The 15,340-nt window shown below is 56.6% G+C and overlaps 1 protein-coding gene across 1 annotated transcript in view; it reads left to right on the top strand.

Moving 5' to 3' along the window:
* Positions 1-15,340, top strand: part of OBSCN (obscurin, cytoskeletal calmodulin and titin-interacting RhoGEF) — a 159,920-nt gene that overhangs the window by 107,463 nt on the left and 37,117 nt on the right. Inside the window, 8 exon segments of the mRNA XM_039220260.1 lie at positions 5,073-5,345; positions 5,687-5,962; positions 6,249-6,540; positions 7,693-7,721; positions 7,793-8,050; positions 8,746-9,119; positions 9,802-10,666; positions 11,906-12,184. Of these exon segments, the coding sequence (XP_039076191.1) occupies positions 5,073-5,345; positions 5,687-5,962; positions 6,249-6,540; positions 7,693-7,721; positions 7,793-8,050; positions 8,746-9,119; positions 9,802-10,666; positions 11,906-12,184 (2,646 nt within the window).

The following is a 15,340-nucleotide window of genomic DNA, read 5'->3' as shown; positions in this document are numbered from 1 at the left end:
GAGTCCGGGCCTTTGGGATTTCCACCCTGTGAATGTCCACTCTTATGGCACAGGCCCATGTGCTCGTGTCTACACTGACACACACCTGCACATCCACAGGTTTCCAAGTGGCACGTGTGGTTTTATATAATAGCATACAATGCCCCAAGTATGTAGGGAGGACCTGAAGACCTTCAACTTGGGTTATACTTTATCCCTAGAGCTGGTCACCTCTGGGTGCCTGACCCTGAGAGCTTCTCCTATGCTGTCCTACTCTTGGTTCTCAAGCTGGCCCCATGCACCCACCATCCATCATGCATCTACACGTCCATCCACTACACATTCACCACCCATCTTTTTGTCCATCTACTCATCTACCCACCCAAAATGTATCCATCCACCATTCACCCAGCCATCTTGTATTCATCTATCTGCTGCTCATCCACTATCCATCTGTTCATTTACTGTCCATCTGTTCACCCATCATCCACCCACTCATCCATCCACCACCTGTCCACCCATCTGTTCACTTACCATCCATCTATTCACCCACCACCTATCCATGTGTCCATCCATCCACCCAGCATCTATCTGCCATCTACCTGGAGAGGGGCCAGATGCAGCTCTGCCCTCAGGGAATCCCCAGTCTGCTGGTGGAGTTGGACATAGAGATGGAGTGTGTCCTGAGTCTCAGGTGCCCCACCAGCCCAGATCTTGAGAGGGTGGACAGACACAGTCAGCTTTGTGAACTGCATCTGGGAAAGCCTCCAGAGTGCAGTGCCCTCCAGCTGAGTGATGGGAGAAGGGCAGTATCCTGGGTGTTGTGAGCCAAGCAGGTCCAGGAAGAGCCTGTGTGTTCTTCAGAGTGGGTGTCTGTGAGGGGGCAGTGTGAGACTGGGTTGGGCTTTGCAGGCTCCTTTGAGGGTTGTGCCTTGGCCCCTCTTGACCTGGCGTTGGAGTGTGCTAGCTCATGTACAGATACCTGGCCATGGCCTCATGAGGAGGGCCCATGAGCATGGGGGTGGAGTGCAAATGGGTGTCCTGGTAGGTGGCTATTGGACAAGCTTGGAACCTCTGTTGGCGGTGGGAATGGGGAGCTGATGCAGTGGGGTGGGAACACAGGTGTGCACTTTTGGGAAAGGATGGAAGGGCAGGTAGGGACTGGGATGTCAGTGGTGCACACCCAGGAAGGGTATGGGGGGGGTTTCTGAGGGAGGACCCAGCCATGGTAGGTAGAGGGGTAATGAGCAGGCATCATCTGCATCTGGGAAGCCCCTGGATTCAGGCCCCCTGTGTGACAGGGCAAGGGGCAGTTGCCATGTATCATTAGGGTCCCAGAATCTGAGGGCTGGAGGGATCTCGGGGCTCATCTGGGAAAATGGACCTCAGGGGACGGGAGGAACATCTGCTTCCATATGCCCCGGGATGGCGGTCTTACTTCCCAAGGGAGATCTCCCATGTTATCAGAGCAGTGGGCTCCTGGCTTCTCCTCCAGAACCCATACCCACTCTGCATGGATTGGAGCCTTGGGGTTTGTCTGCTCTGTGTCCTGAAAAGGACGTGGATGGAGGTGACCAGTCTCCTGTGGTGAAACGGGACATGTTCCGATGAGGGTGTTGGGTGCAGGAGGCTGAGCTGGCTCCGTGTGGGCTTGCTGTGGGTGGTCTCTGTGTCTCATTCTGCAAGCAAGGTGGGTCAGCTGGCCTGGGTGGACCTCTCGTCTCAGCCCCAAGGCAGCCCCTGCAGACCCCAGGTTGGCACAGCCCCCCTCCTTTTGCCCTCTTGCACAGAGGCAGCACCATACTTGGTACGTGGCTTGCAGAACGTGGACGTCTTTGCGGGGGAGGTGGCCACGTTCTCCTGTGAGGTGTCCCGTGCGGGGGGGCCAGAGGCCCACTGGTGGCTGGATGGCACCTTGCTGCAGGATGGCCCCGAAAGTGCCATCTCCGTGCATGATGGGACCTTCCACTCCCTCACACTCTCGGGCCTGGGGGTTGCTGACTCAGGCACCATCACCTACCGCGCAGGGCCCCTGGTCTCCATGGCCAAGTTGTTGGTCAAAGGTATTGGCCAATGGGACCCTGCCCCGAGCTGGTGCTTCTGCCCCTGCTTACCCCACATGCTTGCTGTGGGCTCCCAGGGTGGTGGGTCCAGGGCTGGCTCCAGGATACGAGCTGGGCATCGCTCCATGTGTGCCATGGGTAGGCATGGTAGGCAGTCTGCTGTCCCGATTTGCGGAGCATGAGGCCAGGCTGGGGAGATGTGAAGCCAACCACACGCCCACCTCCCTGCAGGGCACCAGGCCAAGCTCCTGCCTGGCCACCATTCTGGGGCTGTCCGTCCCTCAGATGTTCTCTGAGAGGGCACCCGAGGAGTGAGAGCCCCCTTCCTGGGTCTGGCCTGCTCTGTCCCTGCTCATTGATGCTTCCCTTGCTGTGGGCTCAGTTGGGGTCTTGTGACCGTCTGGAAAAGAGCCAGCCTTTGGGGGGGACTGCAGTGGGGCATCTGGTGCTCCGGGATATGGCTGGCCCACAAAGCTTCACCCGGTGCCTCTGCAGAACAAGTGCAGACACTCACCCACGTCCAAGGGGTGAACCAGTTCTTGAGTAGGATCTCATCAGGCTGAGACCAGACAGGGACCCCGAGGTTGACGAGGCCCCAGGGGGTGCCATGGGCCCAGCAGAGTTGATTGACCCTGAGCAGGGCCTGAGGGCTTTCTGAGGGGGGGTGTTGTGTCCCTGCTGAGGCGAAGTATGCCCTGGGCCACGGCTGGGGAGGGAGGCAGAGGGTTCAGGAAGGGCCCAGCCCCGACAGAGGATGAGCCGACAGTGCCATCTACCCCAGGTGGATACTGGGGGTACGGCTTCCCCCATGAGGAGGGCCTTGGGCCACTGTGATGGGTTCCCCTCCTGCCGCAGCCCTGCGCTTGCTTGCCGCTGAGCCGCTGAGAGCACAGGTGGGGTGGGGGTGGGGTGCAGCAGCACTACACCAGCTGATGCGTGACCGGGGTGTCGGCCGACAGATCCCACGGTGGAGGTGGTCAGTGCCATGCAGGACCTGGCCGTGGAGGAGGGCGGCCCGGCCGAGCTCCTCTGCCAGTACTCGCGGCCCGTGCAGGCCACATGGAAGATGGACGAGCAGGAGGTGCGCACTGACGGGTGCCGCGTCGTCATAGAGCAGGACTGGACCGTGGCCAAGCTGTCCTTCAGGCCAGCCCTGCCCTGCGACACTGGCATCTATTCTTGTGAGGCTGCGGGCACCCGCGTGGTGGCCCTGCTGCAGGTGCAAGGTGAGGCCTTGCACAGCTCTGGTGTGGCTGTGGCCATCCTTCCTGGTGCAGAGGCGGGCGTGACAGTCAGCACCATAAGGCAGTGCTGGAGACAGGGCTCCAGCAGGCAGGCCCTGCTCCTCCTCCCGGAGTTGCCTGACAGGACAGGAGAGGGTGCTAGGCTGCGTGCCCTGAGTCCCTGATCTTAGCTGGGGGTGCTGGAGCCCCGTGTCCCTTTCTGCACACAGCGAGAATACCCTCTGGAGGACCAGGGGTGGGGGTTGGTTGACTGCAGCCCCCTGGGGGAGGCTCCTCACTTGGTTGCTGCCAGCTCCCAGTTGGGAAGATCTGACCGCTTCCCACTGAGGAGTGAGCTGGAGGTGATAGTGAGAGGGCCATACAAGCCAGGACTAGCAGGTCCTTGCTCTGTGAACAGTGATGTTTTTAAAGCACCTCTTTCTGGTCTCTGGGGCCACAGGTCTGAATAGACATCGATCCCTCCCTTCAGGGGGCTGTCCCTCTGGGAAGTTGGATGTGACAGCAGCTATGGGGAACGGCTGCCCTTTGAGCCCAGGCCTGAGGGAGGTGGGGGTGTGGCTGAGGCACAAGGCCATCTGGGCAGGGTAGGGGACAGTGGGGCCCAGAGGGACAGGAAGGACAGGGATTCTCTGCTGCTTTGACATCTGGGATGTCTAACCCCCGTTGTGACGTTGATTCTGATGTGGGGAGGAAAGGGGCTGGGATGTGAGGAAATCTGATCTGTATGTGAGGAGCCTGGGGCTCGACTGGGGGCCAGAGGAGGGTCATGGGTGGGTCCTGTGAGGCCTCTGCTCTGAGATGCCCTGCCCCCTTCACTCCCTGTCCAGAGCAGACGCCCCTACCTGCAGGGCATGTGGACTCTGTCGACAGGCTGGGGTTGAGCACTAGAGCTGTGAACAGGTCCCAGTGTGGTGTGTATCCCAGAGAGCAGTTGGGGCTGTGGGCCTGGCTGCCGCACCCCCCATTGCTCAGGTCAGGGTCTGCAGTGGCCTCCTGAAGTCACGTGGGTCACGGTCACACCCTTCCCAGCACCTGGGCCAGCCCTGGGTCACCTGGCGCTCTTTCCTGCCTCACATGTATCCTGCCCAGCTCAATCACGCCTAGCCTGAGATTCTGCCTCCCCCAGGAAGCCGCTCAGACTATTCCCACTGTTGCCATACAGGTGGTGTGTCACGGGAATGGACCATGGCAGGTGGCAAGCCAGTGCAGCCAGGCACTGGGTTGCTGTTGGGGCCGGGCAAGCCCAGTCCTGAGTTCATGGCTTACACATCAAATTCACATCCACTTACTAAGTCTGGTGTACTGTGTGAACAAGAGAGCTGGAGAGGGGTGGGAAAGGAGGGCAGAGGTCTCTCTGGTCCCTGTGAGTGAAGGGAACAGCCCAGCATGGCTAGTGCTGGCTGGGGATTGGGAAGAAAGGGAGCCATTTCCAGAGTCCCATGCTGCAACCCGGGCAGGGGCATAACTCTTGTGGAGGGCAGGGTTTGAGCCTAGCTGTGGGCAGCTTTGGAAACATCTGTGAAGCTTCTCACCTATCTGGTGTGGAGAAGTGCTCCCTGGCCAGCAGCCAAGGCAGGCCACCAGCTGGTGATGGTGTGGGAGTGGGCAGGGCCTCAAGAGGCCTCCTGGTGGTCTCATGTGGACCCCGTGCCCTGCCCTCCACTGGGCCACGTTCTGGTCAGCCCTTGAGCCCTTCTAATGGGGATGGGCTCTTCCACATAACTGTGCAGGGGGCCTTGGGGCAGAGGAGGCCTCAGCACGCCCTGAGCCGCCTCCCTCCTCGCAGCCAAGAACACCGTGGTGCGTGGCCTGGAGAACGTGGACGCACTTGAAGGCGGCGAGGCGCTGTTCGAGTGCCAGCTGTCCCGCCCCGAGGTGGCCACTCACACCTGGCTGCTGGACGACGAGCCTGTGCGAACCTCCGAGAACGCGGAGGTGGTCTACTTCGAGAATGGCCTGCGGCACCTGCTGCTGCTCAAAAACCTGCGTCCGCAGGACAGCTGCCGGGTGACCTTCCTGGCGGGGGACGTGGTGACCTCCGCGTTCCTTACAGTCAGAGGTTAGTGGTGTGAGGGATAGGCTGAGGCCTGGCGGGGAGGGACGTGTATCTGGAGACCCCTCCCGCCCGACGCCGCTCGGCAAGTGTGTGTGGGGTGGGGCGGGGCCAGGCCTCTGAGACCCCTCCCACCGATCCCACACAGTGGAGCTGTTGGGGTTGCGGCTGGGGACCTTGGCTGAGGGCTTCGGTCTTTCAGTACCCTCCAGCCAGATGCCGCCCCTCCTCCTCGACTAGGGGTAGGGGGGACGGAACTGGCAGGACCTGGTGGCCCAGAGGTTTCCCAGCCCTGCCTCCAGGACGCCTCTGGGCCCGGGCGCTCACCGCACACCACGGCCCCGCAGGCTGGCGCCTGGAAGTACTGGAGTCCCCGCAGGATGCGGCCGTGAGAGCTGGTGGGCAGGTCCGCTTCAGGTGCACGCTCAGCGAGGCGGTGCCGGTGGGCGAGACGACGTGGTACATCAACGGGGCCGCAGTGCAGCCGGACGACCCCGACTGGATGGTCACCGCAGACGGCAGCCACCACACCCTGCTGCTGCGCGGTGCGCAGCCACACCACGCTGGCGAGGTCACCTTCGCCGCCCGCGACGCCGTGGCCTCCGCGCGGCTCACCGTGCTAGGTGGGTGGCTCGGGCCGCCTGCCACAGGTTGCGTCCAGGGCTCTGCTGCTTCAGCCCCAGAGGCTGCCATCCAGGTGGGCTCAGGGCACACAGTCTCCCTGGTTCTCAAGTGCACGACCTTTGCTCTGTCAGATGGTCGGGGCCGCCAGGCACAGCGACTCAGGGGCCTGCTGGGGCGGTCTGCCTAACCCCCGCTCGGCACCCCGGGATCAGAGTCCAGGCGGGCAGGGCTGGGCACCTGCGGGCGCCGACGAGGAGCCTCCATTGAGCAGCCCCGTCCCCGCAGGCCTCCCAGACCCTCCAGAGGACGCAGAGGTGGTGGCGCGCAGCGGCCGCTCCGTGACACTGTCATGGGTGGCGCCTGCAAGCGACGGTGGCGGCGGTCTCTGCGGCTATCGGGTGGAGATGAAGGCGGTGGCCACCGGCGAGTGGCGGCTGTGCCACGAGTTGGTGCCTGGGCCCGAGTGCGTGGTGGACGGCCTGGCCCCGGGAGAGACCTACCGCTTCCGCGTGGCGGCAGTAGGCCCAGCGGGGGCTGGGGAGCCTGTGCACCTGCCCCAGATGGTGAAGCTCGGTGAGTGGCTAGCCTTCCCATGGTGGGTGGGGGTGAGGTCCCGCCTGGAGCGCTCCCCAAGTTGGAGAACCCGGGGGTGACCTTGCTGAAGTGTCTTCTTTTTTTTTTTTTTTTTTGCCATGTAATTGCTTTATTTTTATTTTTACAAATAGTTTATTGTCAAATTAGTTTCCATATAACACCCAGTGCTCATCCCCACAAGTGTCCTCCTCCATGCCCATCCCCTCTTCCCCCCACATCCATCAGTCCTCAGTTTTTGTCAGCATTCAAGAGTCTCTCATGGTTTGCCTCTCTCCCTTTCCCCCACCATTTCCCCACTTCTTCTCCCCCTTGGTCCTCCGTTAAGTTCCTCCTAATCCTCCTATACGTGCGAACATATGATATTTGTCCTTCTCTGCCTGACCTATTTCAGTCAGCATAACACCCTCAAGGTCCATCCATGTTGCTACACATGGCCAGATTTCATGGTTTCTCATTGCCATGGAGTATTCCATGGTATAGATAAACCATATCTTCTTGATCCATTCATCTGTTGATGGACACTTAGGCTCTTTCCATGTTTTAGCTATTGTGGAGAGTGCTGCTTTGAACGTTGGGGTACATGAGCTCCTATGCATCAGCATTTCTGTATCCCTTGGGTAAATTCCTAGCAGTGCTATTGCTGGGTCATAGGGGAGTTCTATTGTTAGTTTCCTGAGGAACCTCCACACTGTTTTCCAGAGGGGCTGTACCAGTTTACATTCCCACCAACAGTGTAGGAGGGTGCCCGTTTCTCCACATCCTCGCCAGCATCTAGAGTTCTCTGATTTGCTCATTTTAGCCACTCTGACTGGCGTGAGGTGGTATCTCAGTGTGGTTTTGATTTGTATTTCCCTGATGAGGAGGGATGCTGAGCATCGTTTCATGTGTCTGTTGGCCATCTGGATGTCCTCTTTGGAGAAGTGTCTGTTCATATCTTCTGCCCATTTCTTCACTGGGTTGTTTGTTTTTCGGGTGTGGAGTTTGGTGAGTTCCTTATAGATTCTGGATATTAACCCTTTATCTGATATGTCATTTGCAACTATCTGCTGAAGTGGCTTTGATCCCGACAGAGCCCCTGGAGCCTGTGCCTACAGCCCCCGCGCCTATGCCTGCAGCCCCCGCGCCAGAGCCTGAGGCCCCCGCCCCCGTGCCTGCGGCCCCTGCGTCCAAGCCTGCGGTCCCCGTCTCTATGCCTTCGGTCCCCGCGCCTGCAGCCCCGGTTCCTGCGCGCCCAGCTCCTGCGCCTCCCGCTCTCGAGAGCCGGCAGGTGGCTGCCGGCGAGGACGTGTTCCTGGAGTGCGAGGTGGCCGAGGCAGGTGAGGTCGTCTGGCTGAAGGGGACAGAGGTCATCCAACCCAGCGGGCGCTTCCAGGTCCTCTGCCAGGGTCAGCGGCAGACGCTGGTGATCCAGAGCTTCTCAGCGTTGGACCAGGGGGAGTACCATTGCGGCCACGCCGGGGAACAGGCCTCCTCTGCAGCCGCCTCTTTCCGGGGTGCGTCCTCAGAACCCAGCGGAGAGTGGGGAGCCCTGGGGCATGGGAGTGAGCCAGCCCCTCCTCTTCATCACCTCCTTGATCCTCTTGGGAAGCCCCTCGCACACCAAAGAAGACTGAGGTCTGGTGGGGAGATGCACAGACCCATGAGGCTGAACCTTTTTCAGAAGCATATAGTGGGCACCTGAGGCAACACTGCTCCCTGAGCACGGTCCTGCCCAACACATCCCTTGGTGCCCACTGTTGGTCCCCTAAGCTCTCGGTCCCTGCCCTCTGAGCCCCCTCCCCATGCACAGGGAGCCCCTGTGTTCCGAGTCCTCCCCACTCTGATCCCCTCTCCCCTGTGCTGAGCTCCCACCCCCACACTACAAGCCTCCCTACTCTGACCACCTTCCTTTGGTGCTCTGAGCCCCCTCACACTATTGGTCCCCCTGCATCTGCACTGACCCTGGCCCTGTGCTCCCCTGGGCTCATTTCTCTTGTGCAGGTGCCCAAGGTAGGCTGAAGCTTGGCTTCATTAGGGGAAGCTGAGGCCTAGAAGGAAGTTCAGAGCCTCTGAAACTTCATAAAGATTGGACCTCCAGAACCCTGGTGGCCCAGGCAGGCAGCAGAGGCCTACTGAGGAGAACCACACTCAGCAGCTTGGGGTCAAGGGTCTGTTTCCACCCTGCTGACCAGTCTCCTGTCCTTCTCAGTGGTGCTGTCCCCAGGATCTGGGGACGAGGCCCCTGCACAGCCCAGGCTGCCCCCCGAAGCAGCCCAGGAGGGTGACCTGCACCTGCTGTGGGAGGCCCTGGCCCGGAAGCGCCGCATGAGCCGTGAGCCCACGCTGGACTCCATCAGTGAGCTGCCTGAGGAGAATGGCCGTTCACCACGCCTGCAGCAGGAGGTGGAAGAAGCGGCCCCAGACCTCTCTGAGGACTACTCCACAGCCGATGAGCTGGCACGCACTGGCGAGGCCGACCTCTCACACACCAGCTCTGATGATGAGTCCCGGGCAGGCACTCCCTCCCTGGTTACCTACCTCAAGAAGGCTGGGAGGACCAGCACCTCTCCACTGGCCAGCAAGGTGAGTGTCCAGTGTGGCCTGTGAGGAGAGGCCTGGATGTCTCAGATCTTCATCAGCCATACACCCACCCATTTCTCCATCATCTGTCCATCTAACATCCACTTATACCACCCCTATCCACTCACCATCCATCTGCCATCCATTCTCTGTCCATGCATCATCCACTCATCACCCACCCATCCACCATCTGTCCATCCACCATCCACCCATCCACCTCTCATCCACCATCCACTCATCTGCCATCCACCCATCTATCACCCATGTATCCACCCACCCATCCACCATTCAGTCACCCATCTACCATCTACCCATCCACCATTTATCCACCCATTCCCCCATGCATCCAGCCACCACCCACACACCCACCTTCCACCTGGCTTTTAAGAGCTAAACTGGCCTCTCTGTGGTGTTCCTCACAGCCTGTCAGTCCCTGTCTGGGTAACCATTAGTAGTGATTTCAGGGAGTGTGGGCTTGCCTCTTGGTGGCAATAGAAGCCATCAGGAATCCAGCCTCTGTAAAGGTTGTGCAGTTGCAGGTAGACAGAAGACAGAGTGGCATGATGAACTGAGACATGGAGCTGGGGTGGGAGACCCAGGCTTTGCTTCCAGCCCTGCCCTGTATGTCCCTACACTGTCCTTTCCCTGTCACGGGCCTGTTTCCCCACGTTACCTCTGCACACAGCTTGGGATCCCTGCAGTTGGGAAGCCACTGAAGCATCAGGAACAGCCAACTGCAGGTCACCCACCTCCGGGAGATCTGAGGGCTGCGGACTTGGGTGACCCGTCCATGGACAAGGCAGCAGTGAAGATCCAGGCTGCCTTTAAAGGCTACAAAGTCCGCAAAGAGATGAAACAGCAGGAGGGACCCGTGTTCTCCCGCACATTTGGGGATACCGAGGCACAGGTGGGGGATGTCCTGCGTCTGGAGTGTGTGGTGTCCAGCAAGGCGGACGTACGTGCTCGCTGGCTGAAGGACGGCATGGAGCTGACTGACAGCCGGCACCACCACATCGACCAGCTTGGGGACGGCACCTGCTGTCTCCTGGTCACGGGCCTGGGTCGTGGGGACGCCGGCCGCTACACCTGCCAGGTGAGCAGCAAGTTCGGCCGCGTGGCCCACAGTGCCTGTGTGGTGGTCAGCGGGACGGAGAGTGAGGCGGAGAGCTCCTCAGGGGGCGAGCTGGACGACGCCTTCCGCCGGGCAGCCCGACGGCTGCACCGTCTGTTCCGCACCAAAGGCCCGGCGGAGGTGTCGGACGAAGAGATCTTCCTAAGTGCAGACGAGGGCCCGGCGGAACCGGAGGAGCCGGCAGACTGGCGGACATACCGCGAAGAAGAACACTTTGTCTACATTCGCTTCGAGGCTCTTGCCGAGGCCCACCGTGCGGCCACCTGCTTCCGAGAAATGTTTGGCACGATGGGTATTGGCGTGGACATCAGCCTGTTGGAGCAGGGGCCCCGGGGGGTGGAGATGCGCATCAGCAAGGTGGCTCCTGCCCCAGTCACAGCTCAAGAGGTGGTGCCCCGGCCGCTGACCTCAGAGGCTGGTGAGTCTGCGCGCTGTCTGGGTCGGGGCCTGAAGGGGATGGGCGGGGTCGGGATCTAGAAGGGGAGGGCATGCCGGGAAGGTGGGGCGGGGGCGGGGCCTGGAATGGGGAGGGTCGGGTTCGGAAGGGGGAGAGGTGGGGCCGGGAAGGAGGAGGGGCAAGGCCAGGTACGGGGACGGGAGCAGGGCCGATAAGGGGGAGGGGCGAAGAGGCGGAGGGGTGGGGTAGGCCCTGGAAGGGGATGGGCGGGGCCGGGAAGGGGAGGGAAGGCAAGGGAAGGTAAGGGGAGGGGCGGGACCGAGAAGGTTAGAGGTGGAGAAGGGTGGGAATGGGGAAAGGTGGGATCTGGAAGGGGAGAGGTGGGAAGGGGAAGGGGCTAGGCCTGGAATGGGGCGGGGATGAGGCCTAGAAGGGGGAGGGGCGGGGCCAGGAACGCAGATGGGCGGGGCGACAAGGGAGAAAGAGGGGACTGGAAGAGGTGGGGCGTGCTGTGAAGGGGGCGGGGCGGGTGGTAAGGCAAGGGCTTTGGTAGGGGAGGGTCAGAGCCAGTAAGGAGGAGGGGCAGGGCCATGGTGACCTGTGTCACCTGATGACTTGGGGAGCTGGCTGGGCTCCAGCCTGGGGCCACTGCAGATGCAGCCCCCTGAGCTGGTGAACCCCTGAATCTGGGGTTAGAGAGCTCGATTTAAGTCCAGCTCTGCCTGTTTCGTACTAGCTACTCTGAGCCTCATTGCTCTCCTCTCTGAAGTGGGTATAGGATTATGGACATTCCAAAGCTTGTCTTTGCTCCGTGAGGGTTTGGAGCGCAACCAGTATAAAAGGTGGCATTCCACAGCCAAAGCTATTTCATTGTTCACATAGTTTACCTAGGAGTAACGAGGGTATATAATTAATGACCCATGGCCTAATGTCTGGAAACCTCCCCTGTGGAATTTTGGGCCATTCTCATGCTTGCAGCCCACACGACATTTGCCTAGCCTTGCCTGCCCCTCCTCCTTGTTTCCTGCCCACTATCCCTCTGGCCTCTCAGCAGCTTGAGATGCAGGCTGAGAAGGAGAGGATTCTTCTAGAGAACAGGGGTGAAGCTGGCAGATGTAGAATTGTGTTTAGCCCTGGGGCCTGCGAGCACTCCCTTGTGAACGAGTGCTGGGGACTTGATGCACGCTGAGTCGCTGGCAGCTGGGGTCACTGGGGGAGACCTGGGGCCAGCTCACTGCACACCCTGCCTGTCCCTCCCAGCCCCGGTGTTCCTGACTGAGCTGCAGAATCAGGAGGTGCAGGACGGGTACCCCGTGAGCTTCGACTGTGTGGTGACAGGCCAGCCCGTGCCCACCGTGTGCTGGTTCAAGGATGGCAGGATGCTAGAGGAGGATGACCACTACATGATCAGTGAGGACCAGCAAGGCGGCCACCAACTTATCATCACGGCAGTGGTGCCAGCAGACATGGGTGTCTACCGCTGCATGGCTGAGAACAGCATGGGTGTGTCATCCACCAAGGCGGAGCTCCGTGTGGACCGTGAGTGTGGTAGTCCCCAGGGTGGGAGCTAGGAGGAGTGGTGCTGGGCTGAAGGATGACCCAGAGAGCACTGGTTTTGGGTCAGACAGGATGTGGAGCCTCGTGTCTTGTGGCCAGAGTGGAGCTGGAGGCCTTATCTCTTTGGTATGCGCCTAGGCTGGGGAGGGACCTAAGAGAGTTTGGAGGTGCCCCCAGCACATGTGGGCGGCTAGCTGTGACACAATAAGAAATATGTATTTGATCTCATCCCGGGTTCCTAGCACACCGTTCTTAAACCTCTGGAAGTTTCCAAGTAATAAGGGACGAGGAGATGTGTTGTATCCTAATGCCAAGACTCCAGGTGGACCTCAGGACAAGTATGTCTATTTGATTCTTAACAGAAGTGCAAGTGCAGTTAAGTGGAGGCAGGATAGATTTCAGATTCAAGGATAGAATCTCAAGGAGTGCTGAAGACATTGAGACATTTAGAGGCAAAAAATTAGACCTCGGCCTTATACAAAAATGAGCTCAAAGTGGACTATATGTGTCAGTGTAAAAAACAAAACTATGACGGTTTCAGGGAAAAAATAGGAACAAATCTATTGAAGCCAGGAAAAGACTTCTTAGATTTGATACTAAGCAACACCCATAAAAGGGAAAATTAGTGAAAGTTATGAACATCTGCTCTGAGAAAACCCTGCAGAGGTTCGTCAGACTACATAATGGGAGAAGGTATCTGCAAATCACATATCTAGTCAAGGACTTTGTCTAAAAATATATAGCATAAATTCTACCTCTGAAACCAATAGAAATAAGGAAAGCATAAAAATACATATGCAGTAAAACCTTGGTTTGTGAGCATAATTTGTTCCAGAGACACGCTTGTAATCCAAAGCGCTTGTATATCAAAGCAAATTTCCCCATAAGAAATAATGGAAACTCAGATGATTTGCTCCACAGCCCAAAAATACTCATACAAAAATGATTACAATACTGTAATATAATCCAAAATAGTAAAGAAAATACGAAACATGAAAAAAAGCAAATTAGCTTGCACTTACCTTTGAAAACTTTCGTGGCTGGTGTGAGGGAGACAAGAAATAGGAGGGTTATTGTGTAGGTGACTTTCACTATCACTAAGGGAATCACTGGCATTTATTGGCTCCATGGAACGTTTTTCTGCTTGGGGGCCTATACAGATGTTGACCTCACTACAGTATTAATAAACTCTTCTCATGTACTGTACTTAATGTAATTGGCAATTAGGCAGCAGAGAAAGGGGTCTATATCTGCAGGCAGCCTGAGCTAGAATGAAGCAAAGCATTCCTAAGCTCACTCTTGTCTGGAAAAGCAAAGGACTGTCCATAAGTGATTGGAAGTGACAAAAAATACACTAGTGCCAGTTGTGGGTACCTTCCAATGATCTGAAAAATTGCTGATTTTTGCCAAACGCCATGGCCTGAAACCAAGCATGAGCATCTGAGCATGGGAGACAACCACCCGCAATCTTGCAGTGAGAAAGAGAGAGAGAAGAAGAACCTTTGGCTCAGATGTAATCATGTGGCATTCAACGTCACGTACTACTTGTATTCCAAGACATCACTCGTTTATCAAGTTAAAATTTATTAGAAATGTTTGCTTGTCTTGTGGAACACTCACAGAACAGGTTACTTGCAATCCAAGGTTTTACTGTATATATAAAGAATTATAAACAATAAAAAATCCAGTAAAACAGGAGCAAAAGACACGTCCAGATGTTTCATGCCAGAGGGCATGCTAAAGGCAAATAACATGGAAGATGTTCACCACCATTAACCACCAGGAAAATGTTTAAAACCCCAGTGAGATGTCACTGTACACATATCAGGATGCCTAAAATAAAAAAATAGAGACAACACCCAGTGCTGGCGAGGAAACAGAGAAATGAGGTCAATTATGCATCACTGGCAGGAATGTAATATGGTACACTCCATCTGGAAAAGAGCGTGGCAGTTGGTTACAAAACTAACCCTGTAGCTAACATGTAATGCAACAGTTGCTGTTTTGGGCATTTATTCCAGAGAAATTAAATCTCAAATTCATAATCAAACTTGTACCCAAAGGTTCATAGCCACCTTATTCTCTAACTGGTCACAACCCAGCTGTTCTTCACCAGGCGATGGTTAAGCAGTAGTACAGCTATTCTAGGAAACACTGCTTGGCAAGGAGAAGGGATGTGTCAGTGTCACCTTCTGTAGTCATGACACAAGGGACCTTGGTTGCTGGAGACTAAAGGGCATATAGGGTCTGCGAAAGACTAGGTTATCTCTAACAGATTCACGGGAGCCCAAAGCAAACCTCCCCCCTCCTGGCTTTGGCAGGCACTTCTAAGACCTGTATATGAGTTTCCAAGGGCCTGGAAACACGTGGGCCCAAGAGAGGTCATCGAGCAACACTAACAAGATGTAGGGCCAAAGGTGGGGTCAGTATTATCAGCACAGCTGCACACAACAGTAACTTAGGTAACTTGAATGAGACCAGATTGTGTGTTTACCCAAGTAGGAACTATTTAATTCTTCTGTGTAGATCTGGATTTCCATCTGCTCTCACGTCCTTCCTGCCTGAGGGACATTATTCCGCATATTTTTTGTAGTCTGGGAGTGCTAGAATTCTCTCAGCTTTTGTATGCCTGAAAAAATTGTCTGTTTCTATTTTGATTATGGAAGATATTTTTTGCTAGGATTTTTTTTTCCTTTCCATTCCTTAAAGGTGCTGCTCCACTGTTTACTAACTTGCATTGTTTCCACCCAAGAAATAGGATGCCATTCTTACCTTTGTTTCTCTGTGCAAAACTTGCCTTTTCTCTTGGGATTTTAAAATGTTTAGATATTTGCACACCATCAGATTTTTCATTTAAAAATGTGCAATTCTGTGGATTGTAGTATATTCATAATGTTGTGTAACCAGCATGACCATCTAGTGCCAGGGTGTTGCAGATTTTGAGTCTGGAGTTGTCTCTTGTCCGCAAAAGAGCAGATGCAGAATTGAATTTGAGAGAGGCTAATGTCTGGGAGGAAACAAGAGCCCCAAACAGGGGGTTTGTCTCTGTATTTACTGAGCTCTCAAGGTTTTACATACGTGGTGAACTTGCAGAATAAAACAACAATCTAGGGACCAGTAACTTGTGAGTGTAACAAG

This window comes from Hyaena hyaena, unplaced genomic scaffold, assembly GCF_003009895.1.
Source record: "Hyaena hyaena isolate Hyena2069 unplaced genomic scaffold, ASM300989v1 scaffold_879, whole genome shotgun sequence".
In the NCBI taxonomy this organism is placed as follows: Eukaryota; Metazoa; Chordata; class Mammalia; order Carnivora; family Hyaenidae; genus Hyaena; species Hyaena hyaena.
The sequence above is the reverse complement of the archived record's forward strand: the minus strand, read 5'-3'. Positions and strand labels throughout refer to the sequence as shown.